General features: G+C 40.6%; 1 protein-coding gene across 1 annotated transcript in view; it reads right to left on the bottom strand.

Moving 5' to 3' along the window:
* The window catches only part of RYR3 (ryanodine receptor 3), a 546,057-nt gene that overhangs the window by 114,221 nt on the left and 406,692 nt on the right, over window positions 1-25,144 (bottom strand). Inside the window, 5 exon segments of the mRNA XM_059705681.1 lie at window positions 377-597; window positions 2,823-2,992; window positions 14,715-14,835; window positions 17,839-17,950; window positions 19,161-19,341. Of these exon segments, the coding sequence (XP_059561664.1) occupies window positions 377-597; window positions 2,823-2,992; window positions 14,715-14,835; window positions 17,839-17,950; window positions 19,161-19,341 (805 nt within the window).

Here is a 25,144-nt window from a genome sequence, read left to right as displayed (position 1 = left end):
CTTACGGTCTGGCCTCTGTGTGAAGGTCCACTCAGAGGGAAAGCCTGCTTCTAGCTCTGTCTTAGGAACTAAAACAGTAGTTCTTAATCTGAATACTTCAGGCCTGAAAGACAGTCTCATCTCCTGGTCCACCAACCCTATGGGATAGAGCCTGAGTAGTGCCCCCCGCCCTCCTCACAGGGATCAAAAAGAGCCTGGGGCAAATAGAGGGATGTTTGGGGTAGGGTTGGTGTATGACAAAGGCCTGGAAGCTTCTTCAGACTGGATTCTCCAGTTTTTAGATTGTCATACAATTGAATGCAGCTGACATGGGTACGTACACACAGGTGACATGGATGCGTATGCAGAGGTGAAACACATGGGAGGGGGTACTTACTTGCAAATGGCAAGCAAACATTCTTCTATGGTGTCTCTCTGAGCTTTGGTGAGGGAACGTCCCTTGGACAGCCTGTATATTGTCTGCAGTGTTGAATCGATCAAAGAGGTGTAGTGCTCCGTTCCAGCAAAGAGAGGGGCGCACCTTGTGAGGAGCGGGAGCACAGCAGAACATATGTACCTATTTAGCGCCAGTGCAGCCTCTGTGGTGCTTAGGGACACCTAGGAAAGGGTGTTGGGACACTGGTTAATCTCTGGAAAGAGCAAGGCTTACCCCGTGTACCCAGCGCCCATCCAGTGGGCCAGGAAGCACACACATATCATAGCAACACAGTGAACAACTTTGTACCTTCTCAGCAGACTGATTTCTCTTTTGCATTTTAAATGAAAATAAAAGTCCTGCTAAAAATAAACAAACAGAAGAAAGCAAAGGCTGGCTGATCCACAAGTATCCGGCCTCCTCCAAGAATTCCAAACTCTTCAAATCAGGTGATGGCCAATCTAACCCAAACCCTTGATATTTGCAAAGTTCAATTACATTATTATCCCATTCTAGCTCTTTTCTTTTTTTTATCACTTTAGGGAGACTCCTCTAGTGATTCTGAGATTAATAGTTGGGTGGAGGCCTTAGGAGCTCTCAAACTCACTGGTTTTGCAGAGAGACAGTGGAGGAGCTCTGACCCCTGTCACTTAATTTATGAGCAATTCATAACCTGATAAATGACATGAGGGCAGACCTCAGGGGAATAAGTGTCCAAGGAGTAGAAATGTAGGACCTTCTCTAAAATGGTATAATTCTCACACACAGTGTTCTCTCTTGTTCACTTAGACTGGATTCAGGGAGGGCTCACTTAGTGACATGAAATTTAGCAAAAGCATATTTAACTATCATCTTCAAAACTTTTAAAAAAACCTGGAGATATGCAGAGATGAAATATTACCATTATTTTCTGTGATCATTGCAGTAATTATATTTGTAACTTGTGATTTGATAAACTGTACACATTCCTGGCGTTCCTCTTAATTATCAGAAGTTTGTCTCCTAGAAGCTTGAGTAATCATACTGAAAGAGCTAATCTTTCACATTTATCACTTTAACAGAGTTGTTAAAATGAGGAAGGACAGAGCTTTTATTATAGTGTCTTAAAAGTTTTCAGAAGAGAATGCATGAAAACGTGTGTGCTGAGGAACTGAATAGAAAATTTCTTTTGTAGATGGTGCTGAGGTAGGCATGTGATTTGGACACAAAATGCTAGGATAGCATTTACTATTTATTTGATCTATAAAAAAATCAAATGCTTTGATCAGGAACCTTAGGAATGCCCCAAAAGTTTAAAAAATTATTATACTTATATTATATTATATATAGAGAAAGCTGAACACAAAAGAAGCTGTCGGAAGCATTGTTGTAATTATCCAAAAGGATCACATGCCCCAAACACCTTCATGGTTCTACCATCTCTTAATCCCAAGCCAGAGACAGGGGTGGAGTTCTCATTCATATTGGGGACTGTACTGCTTCCAGTTCCAGGTCACCTCACCTATTTCTCAGCAACCCATTCCAATGGAATCCATTCCAGCTAAGGTATTGGCCACCTGACACCTATAACAAAATTTAGACTGCTATCTCTGTTAGACACTAGGTGTGGAGTCTTTGAGAAACTTGATGACTGATCAAGAAGACATGCTTCAGGCTCTTTAAAAACAAGCCTAAACTGGTAAAATGTTCTTAGACTTAAGCTGATTTAATTGTCTTTTCTCCTTGGACCCAGTACTCCTGGTGCACAGTGTTTCTGCTTAGTCCTGACCTGGGGCATCAGGCATCTAAGCTCTTTAACTCCTGGGGCCTCCTGTCTTGCTGTCTCTTGATATTGGATGTCTCTACCCCACACTTGACTGCAAAACTTGGATTTTCCCATGGCCTCTTGTACTGACTTTGTCATGTTCTGTGCTCCAGACTATCCTGACTGATGGCCAGTGCATTCAGCCTCAGGTGTGACATGGGAAGAGTATTTCCAGCCTCTAATGCTGCCAACCAGCCCTTTTCATAAGCAACAGCCATACTTTTCACATGAGGGTGATTTTGTCTTGCAGGAAACATTTGGTGAAATCTAGAATTAGTCTGGGGGGTAGCAGGTAGAGGCCCTGATGCTGCTAAACACCCTTAATTCACAGGATTCCCCCTCCACAACAAACAGTGCTGATGTTGAGAAACTTTGGAATAGAGAGAACTGGATTGAGTATCTGAGGTCATGTTTACATGCATTCAAGTCTCTGGCCAATAAATTAAGAACTTCTATTACTTGGTGCCTCTGTTTTCTTATCCTATAAAGCACACTACTAATATGAAATCAGCAAGTAGATTAAAAAGTGCTCACTTCTAAATCCAGTATTACTAATTTATTTACAATGATGGGAATTTTTTTTTTCTTATTTTAGTCACTTACTGTATCGAGAGAGGCAGAGGCTCTTAAATCAGGTAAAAATCCAACCTCTAGCAGGTGGAGCAGAAAAGTTTGATCCTTAATACCATAGACACGGTCCAAGAAGAGCACCATGGAGGCCTTGTGGTCAGGGCAGAAGCTGGCTGCCATATCGGGCTCACTGACAGACCCATCTGAAAGACACGCAGAGAATGTAATTTCCCCTCTTTTATTTTAACAGTCACAAAGGCAACACATAGTTTGTCTATGACTTGTTCTACTAACAGGCAACAGGAATTTTGGAAAAAATATAAAATTGTGCTGAGTCCAGCTTATACTGGCTTGGAAGAGCTGATTATTAAACTTTTAGGAATTTTGTGAGCCAGTTGTCAGACATGCTCATTATTTTTTCTTCAAATAGGTTTTCTAGTCCTTGCTCAGTTTCCTCTCCTTCTGGTACCCCTATTATCTGAATGTTGTTTCGTTTTGTGTTGTCCCAAAGCTCCCTTAGGCTCTCCTCCTGCTTTTTAAGTTTTTTTTTTTTTTTCCCAGTGATTGCTCTACTTGGGTGTTTTTTTCTATCTTGTCTTTTAGCTCGCTGATGCAGTCCTCAGCTTCTTCTAGTTTACTGTTGATACTTTCTATGGTGTTCTTTATTGCTGCTATGTCATTCTTCATTTTCTATTGGTTCTTCTTCATGTCTTCTTGATTCTTACACATGTTGTTGAATTTGTCTTCCTTTCTTTTCAGAGGCCTTATAACCATTGCTCTGAATTCTTTTTCTGACAAATTGCTTGCCTCCATTTCATTTACTTCCTTTTCTGGTGATTACTTCTTTTCTTTCGTATTGGGGTTGTTTCTTTGTCTTCCCATTTTTGCTGTTCTTTGTGGTTATTTCTATGTATTAGATCAAACTTCTATGTCACCCAGATTTTTTTGAGTTTGTCTTATATAGTCGATGTTTTGTGGGACTCAGTGGTGCAATCTTTCAGGTCTTCTGGACTGGGTATTCTAGGGAGGGCCTCTACTTGGGATATTTGGGTTCTCTTGGTGTAGTTGGGTCTTGAGTGTCCCGTTTGTGGATGGAGTCTCCTCTAGGGTGTTTGGTTATGTGGCTCACTCTCTACCATGTTGACCGAACAGCACAAAATACAACTCAACAAGACATGACCCAAAGTGAACAAAACATGAATGTAGTCATGACACCAATAACCCCAATAAAAGTAAACATCAGAGAAAAGGGAATTAGGAGAGAGAAAAGAGAGCAACAATGATATTGAGAAAATGAAAAAATGTAAGAGCGAAAAGAAAAAGAAAAAAAATGTAGGGGGAAAAAATATACCTATATGGGCGGAAACACTAAGAAAATAAAACAGATAAACCAAAAAATGCAAACAACAAACACCCAGAAAAAAAGGGGGGGGGGGCAGAATCTGTAGAGGCAGAGCTTATATCCAGAATGTAAGGTTAAGGAATCGAATGAATAAGGGAATGGCCATGGTTCAGTATAGAGGAGGTAGAAAGAGAATTAACTGATGAGAAGAAAATTAAAACACAAAATAATCAATAAATAAAAAATAAAAAGATAAAACATTTTTTAAAAAATTTGTCTATCTATATATTCATCTATTTTGGAAAAGGAGAATAGAGGAGAGAACAGATAGACTTGAGTTTAGTAAGTGAAACTAATTAAGCATTTAGGAGAAGAAGAGAGCAAGAAATGAGAGGAAAAACAAAAGCATAAAAAATTGGCTAGCAAAGAAAGAGAAAAGAGAAGGGTGCATGGACTTGGAGCAGGAAAGAAGAAATTAGATATATGAGTAAGCCATAGTAGTGTGCACAATAAAATGCTTAGAAAAATATATATGAGTAAGCCAACAGAGACTACAATAATAACACGTCAATAAAGCAGATAAAGAAGATCAATTTTTAACAAGGGGTAAAAAGAAAGGAGAGAGAAAAACATTCTCCAGGTGTCCTCTGTCCTTTCCAGCCACAGATTGTCTCACCAGGTGTGTTTAATTTGCCAATTTTGGGTAGATGTTATTTGATTTATTTGTTCCTTCAATCTGCTCTGTGAGAAGACACAGGACACATCCACCTATTTGGCCACCATTTTGACTCCCCCTTGACATGCTCATTATTAAAATAAAATTTACAATTAAGTCAATTATATATAAAAAGGTAACAAATACTCAAAATTCATTACTTCCTAATTATTCTCTTGAGGTTATTTATATCTATTGTATTTGTATGTTGGAATTACAATACAATGGTGTGCTATGTGCCAACTCTCTGCTCAGTGACATCACAGTGGTAACTTGAAATCATCCATGGTGAGAGTATCTACATCACAGAAATGGGAAAATGCCAGGAGTCAGGGCTTGACTTTACTGTTTTATTAACTGAAGACATAAGAAAGGGAGGGAGAAAATGTAAGGCAGAATAAATTTAAAAGTCTGTCGTATCTACAGCTATTACATCATAAGTAGCAGCCAACTGAGGAAATCTTCCAGTATTTTAAAACTATTATCTGATTTAGGTGAAATTTAGATCAGATCATCCAATAATTCTAACCTCATCTTAATGAAGAAGTTCAAAGGTGAAATGGGGAATACCATGAAGAAAATAAAAATTGCTTGACTTGGAGAATAAAGACAGGATTTTGAAATATGATAACAAAGAAAAACAGTCTTCCTCCTACACAGCCCTTAAATGATGAATCTCTAGTCAGAGCATATTTAAATACCATACTTCATGAGGCACCTTGAGAGCCACAAAGATTTCATGCTATTTGGTCTAGAACCTCATTTAGCCCAGTGATCATTGCAGGGGACCTGGAGTGCCAGGAGGGGAGGGACATTCTGGACTGGAAGCTGCCTGCTTCTCTTCTGAGCACTAGGGGAGCTGGATCTGAGTTAACCTGGTGTGCTGAGAAACATTATTTTTGTGGTGTATCAGTAAGTGTTTTGTGCTCAAAAAGTTTGGGAAAAACTGAGTTCAACATTTTTTTTTTTATCATACATGTTCTCAGAGACTGTATAATCCAATGTGCTTGAGGAAGTTTTATAAAAATATGATATTTTTGAGAGTGATGTCACAACAATTGAGGAGTAGGAGATCCCAGTCTCTGTACCCCACAAAGATCAACAATTAAACAGCCATCCATGAACAGAAATAGCACTGGTAGAGCTCAGGAGTCCACTTAAGACTTCAGCAATCCAGTGGAACAAAACACCTGAGAATAACTGTCCAAAAAGGGAAGTAAGAGCAGAGCAGCTTTATCTTGTCTGCATCATCCCATGCCCCAGGCAGCACTGCTCAATGCCAAGAGCAAACGCCTCAGCTAGAAAGAGATCCCTGTGCTGGAAACGGGGCGAGTGGGCGGAGGAGCAATCAGCTCCTTCAACCTACTGGGGCACTACATGAAGGACCCAGTTTGCTTTCATACTTGGTGAAAATCTGTTTTATTACTAAAAATATCACTGGACTTTCTGACTGTTCTCACTGTTTTCATTTGTGAGTATATAGAGGTTAATATATAGGGCAGAGGACAGATGTAAGTTCAACAAGACTGACACTTGACTCAGTCCAAATAACTAACAATTACAATATCTTGTTTAATCAATAGCTATATAGGACACACCTCTCCTTTCAGCACCTATCAGAAACTTATGAGAACTTTTCTCAGCTTGTCTTGTTTTGTACATGACAGTTTAGTTCCAGATAGATCTCATCTCCAAACATTCATCCACCAGATTGCTCCAGAAACACCAGGCTGAATGAAAGAAACCTTTTCCTTCAACTGTATCCTCTAATGAACTTGAGCCCTTTTGCACAGCCGAAGAGAGTTTATAATGGCAGAAAATGCTATAACAGCAGGTTACAAGTCAATTCTACGACTTCATTAAAACTGTTGTCATTTAATATTAAATTAGGTCAGAATGTGTAAACATTTTTCAATATGGTTGATTAGGTTTGGAAAACTATTGCACCTAAGAGCCCTCTTTGTAGTTAAGCAATCTTCTTGAAGTATAGCAAAGTCTGACAGGCAGAATGGCTGGAGGCACGGTTAAATCCACAAGTACAAATGATTTTCTCTGCTGGCAATTATGTAAAAAATACAGTAATTAATGGCAATTGTACTTACTAAATGGAGCTAGTCTGTTTCTTATTAACAGACTTGTTTGTACTAAAAAATAACATCATCACCTTGAACAAGACCTTTAAAACACTGAACATTCACAAGGAGCAGAAGCAGACGGGGGTCTACTTCAGACTATCTGGAATTCTCCTCCAGTTATGTCCATTCTTCTGTAATTTAAGTACAGCATTTAACACAGTAAGTTGATGTTAGAGATGGTTAAGAATAAGAAAGATGGTTAAGAATAAGAAAGATAGGCTACTTGTATCAGCCACACAGCAGGAGCCAAGGTAGTCTCCGGTGACCTGCTCTGCAGAGAACCTCAGCAGCTTTGGTCACTGACTAAACCAACAGTCAGCACAGCCACCACAAAACCCTGGCACATTTCACAGGTTTTCCATGTTTGCAGATGCCCAGATGCCCAAATCTCCCTTCACTCCCACCCCTCTCATTGCTAGAACCCAAGATCTGCACTGGCAGCCTCTGCTGCTGTGTAACTTCAAGATGCCAGCTTAGATCCCTGCAGCAGTTACCCATTGCCATCTGTGCATGGGAACAGACTCCCATCGCTGGCCTTTATTGCCATGCATATATGGCGAGGCCCTGCAGCCATGGGAGTGAAAACTGACAACCAGGGCTGTCATAGCTGCTTGTGGGCCCAGCTCCGGCCCTGTCTTCTATCAGTGGCCTGCACTGCTATAGCTAGCACCTTAAAAACATTTTTCAAATTGATTTCAGAGAGGAAGGAAGAGGGAGGGAGGGAGAGAGAGAGAGAGAGAGAGAGAGAGAGAGAGAGAGAGAGAGAGAGAGAGAGAGAGAGAGAGAGAAAAACATCAATAATGAGAGGGAATCATTGATTGGCTGCCTCCTGCACACCACCACTGGGGATTGAACCTGCAACCCAGGCATGTACCCTGACCACAGAATGGAAAGGTGACCTCCTGGTTCATAGGTAGAAACTCAACCCCTGAGCCACACCAGCTGGGCTGTAGCTAGCACCTTTAGTGGTGAACTTGTACACAACTGGCCAGAGTCTTGTCACTGGCCTCCACTACTATGCACCTGTGGCAAGACTCTGAAACCACAGAAATGCACACTGACAGCCATGGTCCCCACAGCTGCTAGTGCATCTACAGGTGGCTCTTTTTTTTGATGCTGGCTGTGGCCATTGCCACTATGTGTGGGTATGCAACTGCTTTGTGCCACTATACCTGTAGCTGGTCCCTGCAGCTGAGTGCATGTCACTGGCTCTGACAATCACCACTGCCTGCCCTATCTCTAGTTGCTAGACCCAGACCATAGTAAGGACCTCAACAGCTCTTTCAGTCATTGAGGACTCCTGGCAGCTCTTACCAAGGACCATACAGTTGTCAATGTTGTGGACTCCAGTGTCCCTGAGTTGACAAGACATCACCCCTCCCCCAAGACCCAAAGCTGCTACACACCCCTGCACTTGGCATCCTGCTTCACTACACCTGGGGTCACAGCACACTCCAAAGTGCCCCACCCACAGGTGAAGGTTTTTCCTTACCAAAGTCAGTCCATGAAGTCTGGAAGAGATGACTGATTTTTCAAATGTGCAGATAACTATGCAAAGCTAAAGGTATCACAAAAAATAAGGAAACATGACACCACAAAGAGACACAATAAACTTCTCATAACTGACCATAAAGAAATGAAAATACATGAATTGCCTGGTAATTTCAAATAATTATTTTAAATGCTCAGAGAGCTACAGGAGAACACAGAAAAGCAATTTAATGAAACAATATGAGAACAATATGAGAAATTCAACAAAGAGATAGAAAATATAAAAACATAAAAACAACTAAAAATTTTGGAACTGAAGAATATAATGATTGAATGGATGAATTCAATAGAACACTTTGACAGCACACAAATAAGCAGGAAGATCAGTAAACTCAAAGAAAGATCATTTAAAATTATTTAGTAAGAGGAACAAAAATAAAACAGAATAAAAAGGAATGAAAAAATACTAATGGGAAACCATTAAGAAAAACAATCTACACATCACTGGAGTCCCAGAGAGGAAGAAAGGGAAAAGAGATAGAAAGCTTAAAAAAATAATCGCTGAGAACTTCTCAAACCTGGAGAGATATGTGATGTCTAAGTACATGAAGGGAATAAGTCACCCCAAAATTTCAATCCCAAATGATCTTCTCCAAGATACACTATAATAAAACTGTCTAAAAATCAAAGACAAAGAAAGAATTTTAAAAGCAGCAGGAGAAAAAATAATTTCTCATACAAGGGAAGCCCCTGTCTATAAGACTACGAGCAGATTTCTCAGCAGAAACTTGCAGACCAGGAGAGAGTTGGATGATGCATTCAAAGTGATGAAAGAGAAAAACTCCAACCAAGAATATTTGAATTAACAGAGTTGGTCCCTTACATAAAATGATATATAACAATGCATACAGTTAGCCATCCCCATCTACAAGTTTCCAACTGTGGATAAAAAATACTGTCTTTGATCCATGGTTGGTTGGATCCATGGATGCAAAAGCAATGGATACAGAGGACCAATTATACATTTATTGAAAAAAATCCATGTATATGTAGATCCAGACAGTTCAAACCTGTTTTGTTCATGGGTCAATTGCACATGCAACATTTCTTTAAAAAATACTAGCATACCATTAAAAGGATCATGCACCAGGATCAAGTGGGATTCATTCCTTGCATGCAAGGATGGTTCAATATACACAAATCAATACATGTGATATATCACATTAATAGGATGAAAGACAAAAATCATATGATCATTTAACCAGTTACAAAAAAGCATTTGATAAAATTCAACATCTTTTCATGATAAAAATTCTCAACTAATTAGGTATAGAAGAAACATACTTCCACATAATAAAAGCCATATAGACAAACCCACAAAGCTTATCTCTAGGATTAGAGTCAAGGCAGGGGTGCCCATTATTACCATTCCTATTCAACATAGTACTGGAAATCCTAGTTAGTACAATTAGGTAAGAAAAAGAAATAAAAGGCTTCCAAATTTAAAAGTAAAATTATCTCTGATGATGACATGATTTTGTATATTAAAAATTCTAGTCTCCACTAAGAGTTGTTAGGACAAATAAACACATTCAGTAAAGTTTCAGGATACAAAACCAATATACAACATTTAGTTGTGTTTCTATACTCTAACAATGAAATAAGTGAAAAAGAATTAAAAAAATAATATTTACAAAAGTATCAAAACCAACAAAATATCTAGAAATAAATTTAACTAAGGAAGTAAAATATTTATACACCCCCAAATTTTAAGACATTGATGAAATAAATTGAAGAAGACATGAATAAATGGAAAGAAACCCTATGTTCATGGATCTAAAGAGTTAATATTGTTTAAATGTCCATAATAATACCTGAAGCAATCTATAGATTCAATGCAATCCCTACAAAATTCCAATGTCACAGAAATAGAAAAACAATCCTAAAATTTGTATGGTTTGGCAAAATACCCTGAATAGCCAAAGCAATCTTGAGAAAGAACAAAGCTGGAGGCACCACATTTCCTGATTTCAAACTATATTAAAAAGCTATAGTAATCAAAACAGTACATTATTGGTATAAAAGCAGACATATAGATCAAAGGACAGAATTGAGAGCCAAGAAAAAAGCTATACATACAAAGTCAAGAAAGATTCGACAAGGGAACCAAGAATACTCAATGGGGAAAGGATAGTCTCTTCAATAAATGTTGCTGGAAAGTTATATTCACATGCAAAAGAATAAAATTAACCCCTGCCTTACACCATTCACAAAAAGTTAACTCAAAATAGGTTAAGAAAACTTAAGACCTGAAACATAAAACTCCTAGAAGAAAACATAGTCTTAAATTCCTTGACATTGATCTTGGTGATGATTTTTTGGCTACAACACCAAAAACACAGATAATAGAAGCAAAAATCAACAGGTGAGACTCCATAAAAACACACACAACACACACCACAAAAAACTTCTGCACAGCAAAAGTAACAATAAACAAAATAAAAAGGCAACCTGTGTAATAGCAGAAAATATTTGCAGACCATAGATCTGACAAGGAGTTAATATCCACACCCCCCCCCCCCCAAATAATAAGGAACATACAATGAAATAGCAAAAAAGCAAGTACGGTAATTCAATTAAAAATGGGGAAAAGAGAGACAACCAAGATGGCGGCATAGGTTAACGCCGGAGTTTGCTGCTTTGAACAACTACTTCAAAAGTGAAACCAAAAAACGGAAGGGACATCACCCAGAACCACAGGAACGCTGGCTGAGTGGAAGTCCTACAACTAGGAGGAAAGAGAAATGCATACGGACACTCAGAGGAGGCCCAGTGCTGAAGTCAAATTCTGAGGTGCGGAGTGCGCGGAGCGGGCTGGCGGCGGAGGGCGCGGTTGTTGTTTTCAATCGGGAGGGAGTCGCAGACTCTGAGCACCAGATCCGGGCGAGTCTTTAGGGACCCAGACTCAAACGGGAGAAGCGGGACTGTCTGGCTTCAGTCAGAGCGAGTGCAGCTTTCTCTCCCAGCTTTGCAGGGGGTGCTGGGACTCAGAGAGGCAGAGCCCCTGGGGACAGGACTGAGAGCCGCCATAACTGCTCTCTCCGGCCCACCCTGTTGATCCTGTTCGACCCGCCCTGCCCAAGCCCTGCACAGAGGCATTTGCCAGATAGCCTCAGGCAAAGGCTAGATTAGCACCTCCCTAGAGGACAGAAGTTCTCTCACTGCTGACACAGCTGATTCTCATAGCCACTTGGCCTGGAGGTCAAACCCTCCCTGGAATTAGCTACAACAATCAAGATTTATCTATAAGACTGCGAACAAAGACCACTAGGGGGTGCACCAAGGAAGCATAACAAAATGCGGAGACAAAGAAACAGGACAAAATTGTCAATGGAAGAAATAGAGTTCAGAACCACACTTTTAAGGTCTCTCAAGAACTGTTTAGAAGCTGCCGATAAACTTAATGAGCTCTACACGAAAACTAATAAGACCCTTGATCTTATATTGGGGAACCAACTAGAAATTAAGCACACACAGACTGAAATAACGAATATTATACAGACGCCCGACAGCAGACCAGAGGAGCGCAAGAATCAAGTCAATGATTTGAAATGCGAGGAAGCAAAAAACATCCAACCGGAAAAGCAAAATGAAAAAAGAATCCAAAAATGCGAGGATAGTGTAAGGAGCCTCTGGGACAGCTTCAAGCGTACCAACATCAGAATTATAGGGGTGCCAGAAGATGAGAGAGAGCAAGATATTGAAAACCTATTTGAAGAAATAATGACAGAAAACTTCCCCCACCTGGTGAAAGAAATGGACTTACAGGTCCAAGAAGCGCGGAGAACCCCAAACAAAAGGAATCCAAAGAGGACCACACCAAGACACATCATAATTAAAATGCCAAGAGCAAAAGATAAAGAGAGAATCTTAAAAACAGCAAGAGAAAGAAACTCAGTTACCTACAAGGGAATACCCATACGACTGTCAGCTGATTTCTCAACAGAAACTTTGCAGGCCAGAAGGGAGTGGCAAGAAATATTCAAAGTGATGAATACCAAGAACCTACAACCAAGATTACTTTATCCAGCAAAGCTATCATTCAGAATGGAAGGTCAGATAAAGAGCTTCACAGATAAGGAAAAGCTAAAGGAGTTCATCACCACCAAACCAGGATTATATGAAATGCTGAAAGGTATCCTTTAAGAAGAGGAAGAGGAAGAAAAAGGTAAAGATACAAATTATGAACAACAAATATGCATCTATCAACAAGTGAATCTAAGAATCAAGTGAATAAATAATCTGATGAACAGAATGAACTGGTGATTATAATAGAATCAGGGACATAGAAAGGGAATGGACTGACTATTCTTGGGGGGGAAAGGGGTGTGGGAGATGTGGGAAGAGACTGGACAAAAATCGTGCACCTATGGATGAGGACAGTGGGTGGGGAGTGAGGGCGGAGGGTGGGGCGGGAACTGGGAGGAGGGGAGTTATGGGGGGGAAAAAAAAAAGGAACAAATGTAATAATCTGAACAATAAAGATTTAATTTAAAAAAAAAAAAAAGAAAAAAAAATGGGGAAAAGACCTGAATAGAAATTTTCCCAAAGAAGACACAAAAATGACCCTCAGGTACATGAAAAGGTGCTCAACATCACTAATTATCAGGGAATTATGAATTATGCAAATCAAAACCACAAGATATCACCTCATACTTGTTATAATGGCTATTATAAAAAACACAAAGGCTAACACACGCTAGTGAGGATGTGGACTGTTGTACACTGTTGATGGGAATGTAAACTGGTACAGCCACTGTGGAAAATAGTATGGAGGTTCCTCTAAAAATTAAAAATAGAATGTCCATATGATCCCACTGCTGGGTATATATTAAAGGAAATAAAGTTATTATCTTGAAAATATCTACCCCCCTATGTCCATTGTGGTATTATTTACAATAGCCAAGATTTGGAAATAACCAAGTATTCATTGATGGATAAATGGATATAGAAAATGTGACACACACATACTGGAATATTGAGCCATAAAAAAGAAGAAAATCCTGCCATTTGCAACAGTTTGACTGGACTTTGAGGGCATTATGCTAAGTGACATAAGTCAGACAGAGAAAGGAATTACTGTGTGATCTCATATATGAGAACCTAAAAACACTGAACTTACAGAAACAGAGAGTAGAATGATAGTTATTGGATTGGGGTGGTGGGAAAAATGGGCAGATATTGGTCAAAGAGTTCACAACTTTCAGTTATCAGATGAGTAAGTTCTGGGGATCTAATGTACAGCAAGGTGATTATAGTAAATACTATATTGTATATTTGAAAGCTGCTATGGGAGTAGAACAAAAGAATAACAACAACAACAACAACAAAGGTAATTATGTGAGGTGAAGGATGTATTAACGTTATTGTGGTAAACATTTTGCAATATACAAGTGTATCAAATCATCACATTGCATACCTTAAACTTATATGATGTTATATATCATTCATATCTCAATAAAGCTGAAAAAATGTGACACATTCTATAGCATTTCCCAAACTTACTTGACCCCAAACTCCTTGTACACCAGTTAATATCTTCTACAAAAATGTTCCATAGAACACCAGTTTGGGAAACTATAATAGTCAGAGATAGCATTATCTTTTCAATTCCTCCATCTGTTGGATGAAATTGCCTGGATAGCAGGTGGAGTGAGGAGAAACTGAAGGCTTCTGGGAGAGTATACGTGTTGCAAAGTTAACATGGATGATTGCCAAATGTCATAAGTTGCATTGGGGAAAATCTGTTTATGCTCCATGAGGTACATAGATCGCACCGTGGCAGAAGGGAGCCTGTTCAAGCCCTATTGCTGCCCCTGGTGGCTGCACAATGTGGGGGATCTGAGGCAGAGAAAGAAGGCAATGGTGAGAGCTTTCACTGGTCCCATTCCATTAGCCTCCTTGTAGAGGGTTAGAGTGTTTCTAGGACTGTGAGATCTGGACTGTCCATATCTATGGGACGTACAGGAGTCTCTGACGTGGAAGCAGAGGAGAGAACAGCCAGCGGGAGCCAGGAGGAGAGGAGAGAATTCATTAGCAGAAAAGGAGCAAGATCTTCCCTGGTGCTGCCTGCCCTGCAAGTAGGAGCATGGAGGGACTGTGCCAGCAGACAGAGGCCTGAACCTTAGAGAGTGGCCCCCAGCGGGGACTGGCAGCACTCAACCCTGAGCTGCTTCTCTTACCTTTGTTCAGGGAGGGCAGTTTCAAGGGGATGCTGATGATCCCAACCAAGTCCTCGGTGGGAACAAGGGAGCGTAGGATTGACCTGATCCGGATGGCTTCCCCTTTTCCTGTCTGAATAAGCTGCAATGCAGGGTTAGAGAATAAGATAAAGGACATTCCCACACCCTCGTTCCACCCCCCCTCCAAATATCTGGCAGTGAAATGGTTCTATTTAAGGGCTTGGTACTCTTCTAAATTTCTGTAACTGCAATGGACATGACCACAGGGAAAGAGAGGAGCTTCCTCTTGATATTCTAGAAGAGGTGCTACTAAGGAGGTCACTTGTTGTGACTATAATGGTCATGCAGTTATGGTATCAAGTCTCAGCAATAAATGTGGACCCTGCTGGTGGTTCTCAGTGTGACAGCAACAGGGAGCTCTCTGGCTGTGACAGGTGTTGAGAATGTGGCACAATTTCAGAGTCCAGAATGCTGCTGAATGTAGAAAGATTTACGAATTTTAATTTCCTAAAGAGATGATTAATGCTGGGACTGGAGGTAGGCAAGAAGGGTGCAGAGAATACCCTAGAGAAATTGAGAACCTCAGTGGAGCTATTCTGGGATGGATGACATGATCCATACAGCCATGAATGGGACAAGCAGCGTGGACAGGTGACAAGTATGGGGGCAACAAGTATGCTTCTGGGAGTGGGCCCTCAACAGAGAACTGAACTGCCATGAGCTCAGGATGGAATCAACCCTAGGTTAGCTGCAGGGCATGCTGGGATATGATGCACAGATGCCCTAAGGAAAGAACACCTGTGCACTCATCCTAGCTGCCATCTCTCATTCCTGTGGGTAGAGGAATAGCTGTCAGTGATGATGACATCTCCTCTCCCACCACCATTCACAGAGCAGGGCCCAGAGGAGGGATCTGACAAGGTGTGTGTGTGTGTGTGTGTGTGTGTGTGTGTGTGTGTGTGTGTTAAGTGTCAGACCAGAGGGGCAGTAAGGAAGGAACTCCTGCCCAGATGGGGCTCTGATGGTGCAGCTATCCCATGCTGCTATCTTCCTGAGAACAAGTAAACTGTGTAACTTGTTTTCTGAAGTGTGACAGGTGAGCAGGGGAACTGACATCCCCACACTGAAGACTGTAGGACACCTAGCATTTCCCTGGCTCCCTTCCAGTTTCCTTCATTTGTTTAAGGCACAGAAATAAAAAGATGAGCCCATGTTACTGGTATATCATAGTAGGAATGAGAATTCTGAGGATTCTGATCAGCCTTCTTTATCAAGTTTTTGACTTTCTTCTAACAACAGTACTTTTGATCTAGATTCTTCCATGTTAGAATCATTTTCCTAAACATGTGTCGATGGATTTGCAAATGGGCTAGACTGTGCATTAAGCAAGACCCATGAAATCCTGGAAGAAAGGTAAGAGTGGACTCTTTAATGTAGTGTCCTAAACTACAGGTGATGACCAATTAGTGGGCTGTAAAATCAAGTTAGTGGGCTGTGACCAGCATTAAAGAGCACGAGAGTATTAAAGAATAGAAGAAATTAGAGTGCAATGTCTATAGTAAGGAAAATTTTGTTTCTGGAATATACCTATACTAGGCGGCAATGTAAATTATATTTCTTACTAAGATCAAAATAAATTGTTTTGGTCAAAAAGTTTAAAAGCCATTACTTTAATGGGTTCTGTTTTTCATTAGTATTAAAAAATGTAACCCATCCACTTGGTAGTGACCAATTACACAATCTCATCAACACCAGATACGGCTGTTTATGTCAACCTAATCTGCATTGCAAGTCCTTTTGGGAGATGCTCTGTAATAATCCCAATGCAGTGAGCACTACAGAGAGAGGCAGGCAGGAGCCAGAGCCCAGTGAGCAAGCCAAGCAGTTCTTTCCAAGAATTATCAAGTTTTTTTTTTTTTTTAATTTAAAAGGTATCTTTTCTGTTGTCATAAAATAAGCAGTTATTTCCTCTCTCACTTATGACGTGTGACCTTATGTGAAATGAGGCCACTTTCTCTCAGCCCACAGCAGAGGTAAAAAAGGGAGGAGGAAAAACACAAGCTTTCAGGTCAAAAATGGAAATCTGAGAAGACATTCCATGAAAACATCCCTTTTTGGCACGTCTATAAAACTTACCTCTGGGAAGTAACCATGGACTCTGGGAAGAGACTACTTTCCTGGTGCCATGGTCATAAAGGAAATAGGGTTTTCCATGTGGAGTAGCCTGATGGCCACCATCAAAATCAACTTGGGAAATAGAAACAGACTCACAGATACAGAGAACAGACTGAGGGTTGCCAGAGGGAAGAGGGTTGGAGGACTGGGTGTAAAAGGTGAAGGGATTGAGAAGGACAGATTGGTAGTTACAAAATAGTCATGGGATGTAAAGTACAGCATAGGGACTACAGTCAATAATATTGTAATAACTTCTAGTATGTACAGTGCGAGGTGGGTACTTGAAATATTGATGGAATCACTTTGTAAAGTATATGATTGTCCAACCACTATGCTGTACACCTGAAATGAATACAAAATAATATTGAATGTAAACTGTAATTGAAAAAGAAAAAAGAGAGAGAAAATCATAAAAAATGAATTAAGTTGGGTAACATTTTGAAGAAATTGAGGCATATGGCATATAATTTTGGGGGGGCTTTTGAAGCAGGATATGGGGAGGATACACCCAACTAGTGCCACAGAGAAATCACATGACACAGAGATTTGCCCAGGAGTCATTCTTTAGTCGCACTTGGAGCACATCATGAGAAGGTAGGGTTCTTTGGAAAAGACAATAATGTGGGGGAAAATAGAAGACAGATGGAAAAAAGGAAGACTAAATATTAGATGGTTTGTCCTCACAGAGGAAACCAGGAGTCTGCAGGAGCTGAACAGGGCTGCTGAAGACAGCCAGGAGACAGAGCCGACTCAACAACAGGTAACACACACACATTCCCTAGGAAGCTACAGAGTCAGGTATCAGAGCTGGAAGCTACTTTTTATGTTAGCTAAAAGGAGCTGAAAGAACGTCATGCCAGCACATGCCAGAAGAACTTACATTCAGAAAATCTACAGTGCTCTTGGATCAAGCCCCTCAAAGTTGCCCTCTGAGAGCTCGATTACTCACGTGCATTTCAGGAGCACAGCGGCCCAGTAGATCTATAAGAGCTGAATAAAATGACATAATTGCATTGCCCATGTGTACGATCTCTTCTTCGTCTTCACTGTCTTCTGTGCTGCTGAGAAAGAACCAGCACAAGGAGGTATGAGGAACCTGGCAGGTATGGCCATGGCCATGTCATTAGACACGAGCTACATGATATGAAAATGCTCTGTTCATCCTGGGCATCAGCATCCTTTCCCTTGGACACCTTTTCTCCCTCCAGAAGCCAACCAGGTGGTTTTAGGCACTAAGTTCAAAGGACCTAAATAATCATCCATGACATTCCTAGGGTCCCATGAACCTCAAGGCACGTGTACTGACATCAGCTATCATTCAGACCATATACATTCATGGCGAGGCACCAGAATCCCCATAGTTCCTACTAACCATTCCTTCCCCTTTCCTTCCTGAACACACATGGAACACATTGAACAAGGAGTCAGGAGGGCTGCGTCCATGTTCTGGCTCTGTTGCTAACAAGCTAGATAACTCTGCGCCTCAGTTTTTTCTCATGTTACATGAGGGAGTCGGTACAGCTTATGTTTTAGGTTCTTTCTAGTTCTACTAGGTCACCTGCCAGAATAAATGACAAAAGAAAAAAAAATCCAACCAGCTGGAGAGTTATCTCTGAGTTCTACCCACTCTCTAGATTCTGGGGTCTAATCCAGAGGCTGTGATTGAAGAAAGGGACATGACATAAGACATTATGAAAGAAAAGTCACAAGGCAATTCTCCAATGCAGCAATTATCTCCTTAACCTTTAAGTACTAAGATTATTGAAGCTGTGATGTTTCATATTTGGCAGTTCTCATTTTTACCTAAAGAATCAAATAAAAATACTTTCAGAAGAGGAAGTATTAAAAGTGAGGTATGAGATGAGAAACTGAGGTTTAAAATACTGAAGGGAACAGTCTGGATTTAGACAACTATGGTAAACTTGTTGGTCCAGGCTTTTTAGCCTCTGCACAGCTTCCCCTGTGGTGATGCTGTAGGGAGGACAGTGTTGGTGGGAAGAGCTGGCCAGACTTCTCGATTTGCCAATTGGTCTGAGCGGAGTAAGAAAAATGGAGGCGGGTGAAGGTGATATTGATCACTGGACTAACTGGAAGAGTGAAGACAGCAACGTGCTTGACAAAGTGATTTAAAATGTTTTCACCACAACTGTACAGAACCTGTGCTTCCTCTAGCAGGGGAATTTATTGACATGTCTTTAATGATTCATGTCCTGATGATATTTGGAAGCTCACCAACTAGATCCATACCAGACAGCAATTCCATTCACTTACACTTCTCTCTTGTATCCCTGAGAGGGGAGGTCGAGGGCTGGGTTCTCAGCGATCTTAATGGCACCCTGCATGGCTGCCAACAGACCATTTCCTCCTTCACCCCGCAGGGCAGGGCCAAAGCACTCGGGGCGTCTGATGAGCAGCTTGACCACGACACTGGCATTTTCTTCCACACTTTCACCTATGGAAAGAGGCATTGTTTCCTTCTCACTGGGAAGGACAACCCCAGGATCTATTTCTAATCAATGAGGCTGGGAGAACAGCATTTGACTGAGCTTGCCACTCACTATTTTTTTTAATCCTCACCCGAGGATATTTTTTTCCATTGCTTTTTAGAGAGAGTGAAAGGGAGGGAGGAGGAGGAAGAGAGAAAGAGAGAAAAATAATGTGAGAAAGACACTTCAATTGAATGCCTCCCATACGACCTTGACCAGGGGTTGGGAATCTAAACCACAACCTAGGGTACATGGCCTTGACCTAGTATCAAATCCTTGACTTTTTAGTGTGTGGGCCAATGCTCTAACCATTAAGCAACACTGGCCATGGTGCCACTCACTCTTAAGATCAGGAGGTAATATTGATGGAAAGAAAGATGAGCTTTGATAAATCAGGTCGGAATTTGTAGGTTGGAATTTGTTTATTTGAAGTATTACAATTTACCAATATAGAATAACATCTTGCTTTTTTTTTCAAATATATTTTATTGATTTTTTACAGAGAGGAAGGGAGAGGGATAGAGAGTTAGAAACATCGATGAGAGAGAAACATTGATCAGCTGCCTCCTGTACACCTCCCACTGGGGATGTGCCCGCAACCGAGGTACTTGCCCTTGACCGGAATCGAACCTGGGACCCTTCAGTCCGCAGGCCGATGCTCTATCCACTGAGACAAACCGGTTAGGGTGACATCTTGCTTTTAAGTTTAGGATTTTTGTGCTGTTCAGATTATTTCACCATCTTTAGGTCCTCAGAGGGCAAGAAATACACCAGAGTCTCCCACCAATTACAGACTAATTCACAGTTGACTTAGAGAATAAAAAAACTTTATATATTTGCTAACTCCTTGAGGAGCACTTAAAAGGTATTTCCTTCCTTCTGTGAGAGCAGTTAATAGAGTAACTCAAGCTGATGTGCCTCAATCAACCTGTGAGAGGTGACATATTAGCTCCTGAGCTATAGTCTCAGTCTAGTTAGTACCTGCCCTAGAACAACCAGGATGGATCTCTGGGCATTCCTGAAATAATTTCTCCATGAAATAAATCTACTTGGTAAAGTTGCCTTGGTTATACTTAAAATAGCTCTGTGGGAAGCTAAAGGTTGGAGAATTATACTCTACTAGTATTTTTCTTTGGAAGAACCATAGACCACCAAAGAAGTGATTAAGCAGCGGACCTGTCACATGTAGAAAGGGACAGCCAATGCCTCTCAGAGCCAATACAAAAGCAGTTTGACAGCTATTCAAACAACTCCATAAAACACACCTCTGTCTCAGATAAAATCTGAATTTGTGTCTGAGAATTTATCTCTCAGACAAAACTCAAATACAATACTTTTTGATGTTATATATTGGATGGAGCTCGAAGAAAAACTCTTCCACAAAATCTTTAGATACTTCTTGGAGGATTGAGCTCTATAATAGAGGTTGCATCCTGACATGCTGTTGTATTAAATACTTATTCTTGCATAAAAATTACCTTAACTCATAGCAGGCTAGAATAGTAAGTATTCATTATCTTACAGTTTCTGTAGGTCAGGAATACTGGAGTGACTAAACAAGGTGGTCTTGGCCTGAGACCTCCTGTGAGATTGCAGCCAAGATGCTGGCCAGGACTGCAGTCTTCTGAAGGCCTGACAGGACATGGAGAATCAGCTTCCACACTCATGCACATAGATGTTGGCAGGAGGCCTCAGTTCCTCACCATGTGCACTGCTCCATTGGGTGGCTTGAGTGTTCTCATGGCATGACAGCTGGATCCCCACAGAGCAAACAACTCAAGAGGGGGAGCAGGCAGAAGTCGCAATGCCTCTTACAGTTTTGACACACACCATTTTCTGCCATATTCTATTCATTAGAAGTGATTCTCTTTGTCCAGTTCACGCTCAGCAGAAGAAGAATCAGGGTCCATCTTTTGGAGAGTGGGACACTGAAAAATCTACACGTACATTTTAAAAACCATCAGGAAAGTTTAAGTTCTGTTTAATAACAATTTTTATGAATCAACTTAGAAGTGTTGTGAGCAGAGCATCAGTACGGGGACCCAGAAAACCTGTCCTTTCAGTTCAGCCTTTTAGCAAATCACGGTGTGAGTATGCACCCTGCACAATCTCACTGGGTCTCACCTACACTGTTGTGATATTCATACCTCTTCTAGAGTGAGTCTATTAGTTTAACTTATGTGCAGATATTTCTCTCATAATGTACAAGATTCACAGGGGCTGAGCTTGCTGTCCAAATGCTTGAAATTAGCTTGTGCTCATCTCCCACTTGAACTCATACTTGAACATATTTGATGGGTCTTACAGCCCTGGAGAGCCTATGTCCCAGCCATAGCCCTTCATAGTCCAACTTGGTCCAGAGGTTGGCCTGCTGATATCCTTTCTTTTAAAAAAATTACTCAATCTTTTTAATTTAAGCAAAAATTCAAGATTGTAAATATATCTCTTTAAGCTTTATAACTGTGTAAGTTGATTCTGAAAAATTTTCATTAAACTGAATTTAAACAGCCCATCAGTATGCATTCATTGCTTTATATTTCAATCCTTCAAAAAGAGGCTAACATTTTTGTAAAGAAGTTTTTCTTCAAGTTTTATCTAATGAATAACATCAAAAAAGAATTTGTTTTTATTAAACCAGAATCCATTTGAGGAAAGTTCTGAGGAGATGCTAAAAGGGTAAAATAATCACAATAATGGTATGGCAGAAAGAACCAATGAAGAGAGAAACCAAGGGGAGTTTGAGTGACATTGTGCAATTTGCAGAAAAGCTCAGATAAAGTTATGATGCTAAGTCCTAAGGTTATGCTTTCCTATTAGTTGAAACTAAAATCTGTATCTGATAGAATTTAATCACAGGAGGGATACTTAAAGAAAAGCACCAAGAACTCAATATATTTGAAAGCAAATATTCTTAGTCATAGGTAAACTCATAGTTCACTACTTTCAAATGCTTTTGACCCCCAAAACTTATCAAGTACCCTCCCAGTATCATTTTTCATTTTAAGAATAATGAAGCTAGCTCTTCTACCATGTAAGAACACAGCAAGAAGACACCAAATTTGCTGGTGACTTGATCTTGAACTTTGTCGTCTCTACAACTATAAGAAATAAATTTCTATTTTTATATAAAAATAAGAATAATGAAGCCAAAACTGAAATTTCCAGTGTTAAAATAAGAATGCTCTTTTCCTTCTCATTCCCTTGATATAAACCCTTGACCTAGGTAACTCCATTTCATCCTTCAGAACAAGCTTGAACTTGGAAGTCCCAGAGGACCTGGTCTTTTCAAACATCTGTTCCTCTTCCTTGAAGCATTGAATACAAGGATAACTAATTGTATCTGTTTGTGTTGGTTTTTCTCACCAGACTGTATATTTAATAAGAGCAGGGCATTATGTCTGAACTATCTAACTCTGTATGTTCAAGCATCTTGTTAACACCCTCCCCCCATTAATCAGCTTATTTAATTACTGTACCGATTATTTACTAGTAAGTTGTCAGGATGGAAACACTTGTGGATCAGCCAGCCTTTACCAGTGTGCTGAGTTTAACGTAGCTCTTCACACTGTCATCAGCATCATGGAATTTGATGGGACATGTGCCGCAGACCAATTCCAGCATGACAGCAGGGCTGCATCTGGGAATGGCTGAAGGCATTTCCCCAAACCTGAATAGGATACATTAAATTGATTGCTTGGCTGCCAGACAGCCAAAAGGCATCTTAATCTACATGTTATTGCCTCCTACTGGCCAAACACCTGAACAGCCGTAGGCTAATTCTCCCCATTCTGACAATGGACTCTGTACCAAACCCTGACCCTTTGAAGTGTATCTCTCTGCCTTGCCTCAGGACAAGTTGTGTTAATAAAAAACATGGGGTCCTGGGGACGAGGAGAACCTAAGACCTTAGACATAAAACCTTAGAACTTAGCTCCTTTAGCTAAGCTCCTCTGACCCCCAAATACCTTTCAAAATTATATCTCGTCTCTGGACTCTTTATTAGTCTCTGGATTCCTATTTAATCTACACACAGCCTTCTCCAGATTCCTGAACCCTTATTGATGCTGGGACAAGAACCCCGGCAACATGGACCACAATGTGCAAAAGACTTTGAAAAAAGAAATAGGCTATGAGTTCTATACTGAGTTTGCTGTTGAAATTCATTTGCCACTTTAGCCTTATTTTATCTGAATCTCAGGTTCAGATCTAAGCCAATTAGGTTGGCTCTACCAGCTGACCCAGGAAGCCATTCCTTGATTAGTGAATAGTGGGGGATACAGTGGGCAGCCTGCAGGAGGAAGGAACTAAAGTGCAACCACTGATACTAATTACTAGTAGAGAGGAGACTGTGGAAAAGAATTTCCAAAGGCTTCAGAAGGTACAGAGAATGGCATGATTAGAAGAAAGAGAGAACATTCTCTTCTTAATTACCTGTAGCTTAGCAGGCTGGACTGCCAACCAAATCCACTGTAGGGAAGATGAATATTGACCCTGAGGGCATTTTTCAAGGGAGTGAGCAATCTGAGGTAAATTAGTTTTGCCCAAGGGCTTACAACAATGCTTTTGCTTGAGTTCCAAAAAGAATAAAGCTTCATAACAGTGTGACTGTTCACAGTGACTTTCTTCAAAGGCTCTGAACACTGTCTTCACATTACATCTTCTTTTCCACATTCCCGAGACATTGGATGGAAATAGAATGATTGCCCGTTTTACCCTGAAGCAGTCATTCTCACCACAGGGACAATTAGTAGGGATGCAATGGTTTTCTCTTTAGTCCATCGCCTTCCTTACTCTCTATATGCTCACTACAGTCCCTGTTCTAAGGTCCTTTACCTGAAATGCTCTTTTCCTTCTCATTCCCTTGATATAAACCCTTGACCTAGGTAACTCCATTTCATCCTTCTGAACAAGCTTGAACTTGGAAGTCCCAGAGGACCTGGTTCTTTCAAACATCTGTTCCTCTTCCTTGAAGCGTTGAACACAAGTATAACTAATTGTGTCTGTTTGTGTTGGTTTTTCTCACTAGACTGTATATTTAATAAGAGCAGGGCATTATGTCTGAACTATCTAACTCTGTATGTTCAAGCATCTTGTTAACACCTGGCATATAACAGGTATTCAGAAAATATCTTCCAAACAAATGAAAAGACTCCATTGAGACTCAAGATGGAAGCTTGAAATGATTGGATGGAAAGTGGAGGGTGACCATGCATCACTACATCACCAGTCCAATTATTAGCCTCTGTTTACAAGAACTTGATTTCTCAGATTTCAGTTAGTCCTAAGGAAGTGAACATATCCTCACTCAAGTCCCAGTGCCATAAGGGAGATCACTGGGGGCCCCGCATGAACGAATCTAGAGGTGCTCTCATTCAGTTAATTTAGAGAATCACAAGGCAGAGGTGATGGTTGGGACCCAGTACCTTTTCTTAAAGGGCCAACTTTAATATTGTGGTAGGAAATTTGTATAAACAAATTAGTGAAAGTAGGTAAGACATAAAATAACCCCCTTAGTGCTTGGGAAGGGAGCTGAAGACATGTCAATAAATTACTGTGAAAGAATAGAGAAAACAGGGCTTGGTGGCACATTTGATCATTAATCCAACCACTCATTGCTCCTGTATTACATGCCAGTAGCTGATCCAGGAACAATGGGAAAGGAGTGAAGACGACAGTTAAGCCTGGACAGCAGAATGAGACAAGTGGAACAGGGCCACCCAGCAGATCCACAGGCCTACAGCAGAGCTTTCCAGCCAACTCGCAGATATG

The sequence above is a fragment of the Myotis daubentonii genome, chromosome 1 (assembly GCF_963259705.1).
Source record: "Myotis daubentonii chromosome 1, mMyoDau2.1, whole genome shotgun sequence".
In the NCBI taxonomy this organism is placed as follows: domain Eukaryota; kingdom Metazoa; phylum Chordata; class Mammalia; order Chiroptera; family Vespertilionidae; genus Myotis; species Myotis daubentonii.
The sequence above is the reverse complement of the archived record's forward strand: the minus strand, read 5'-3'. Positions and strand labels throughout refer to the sequence as shown.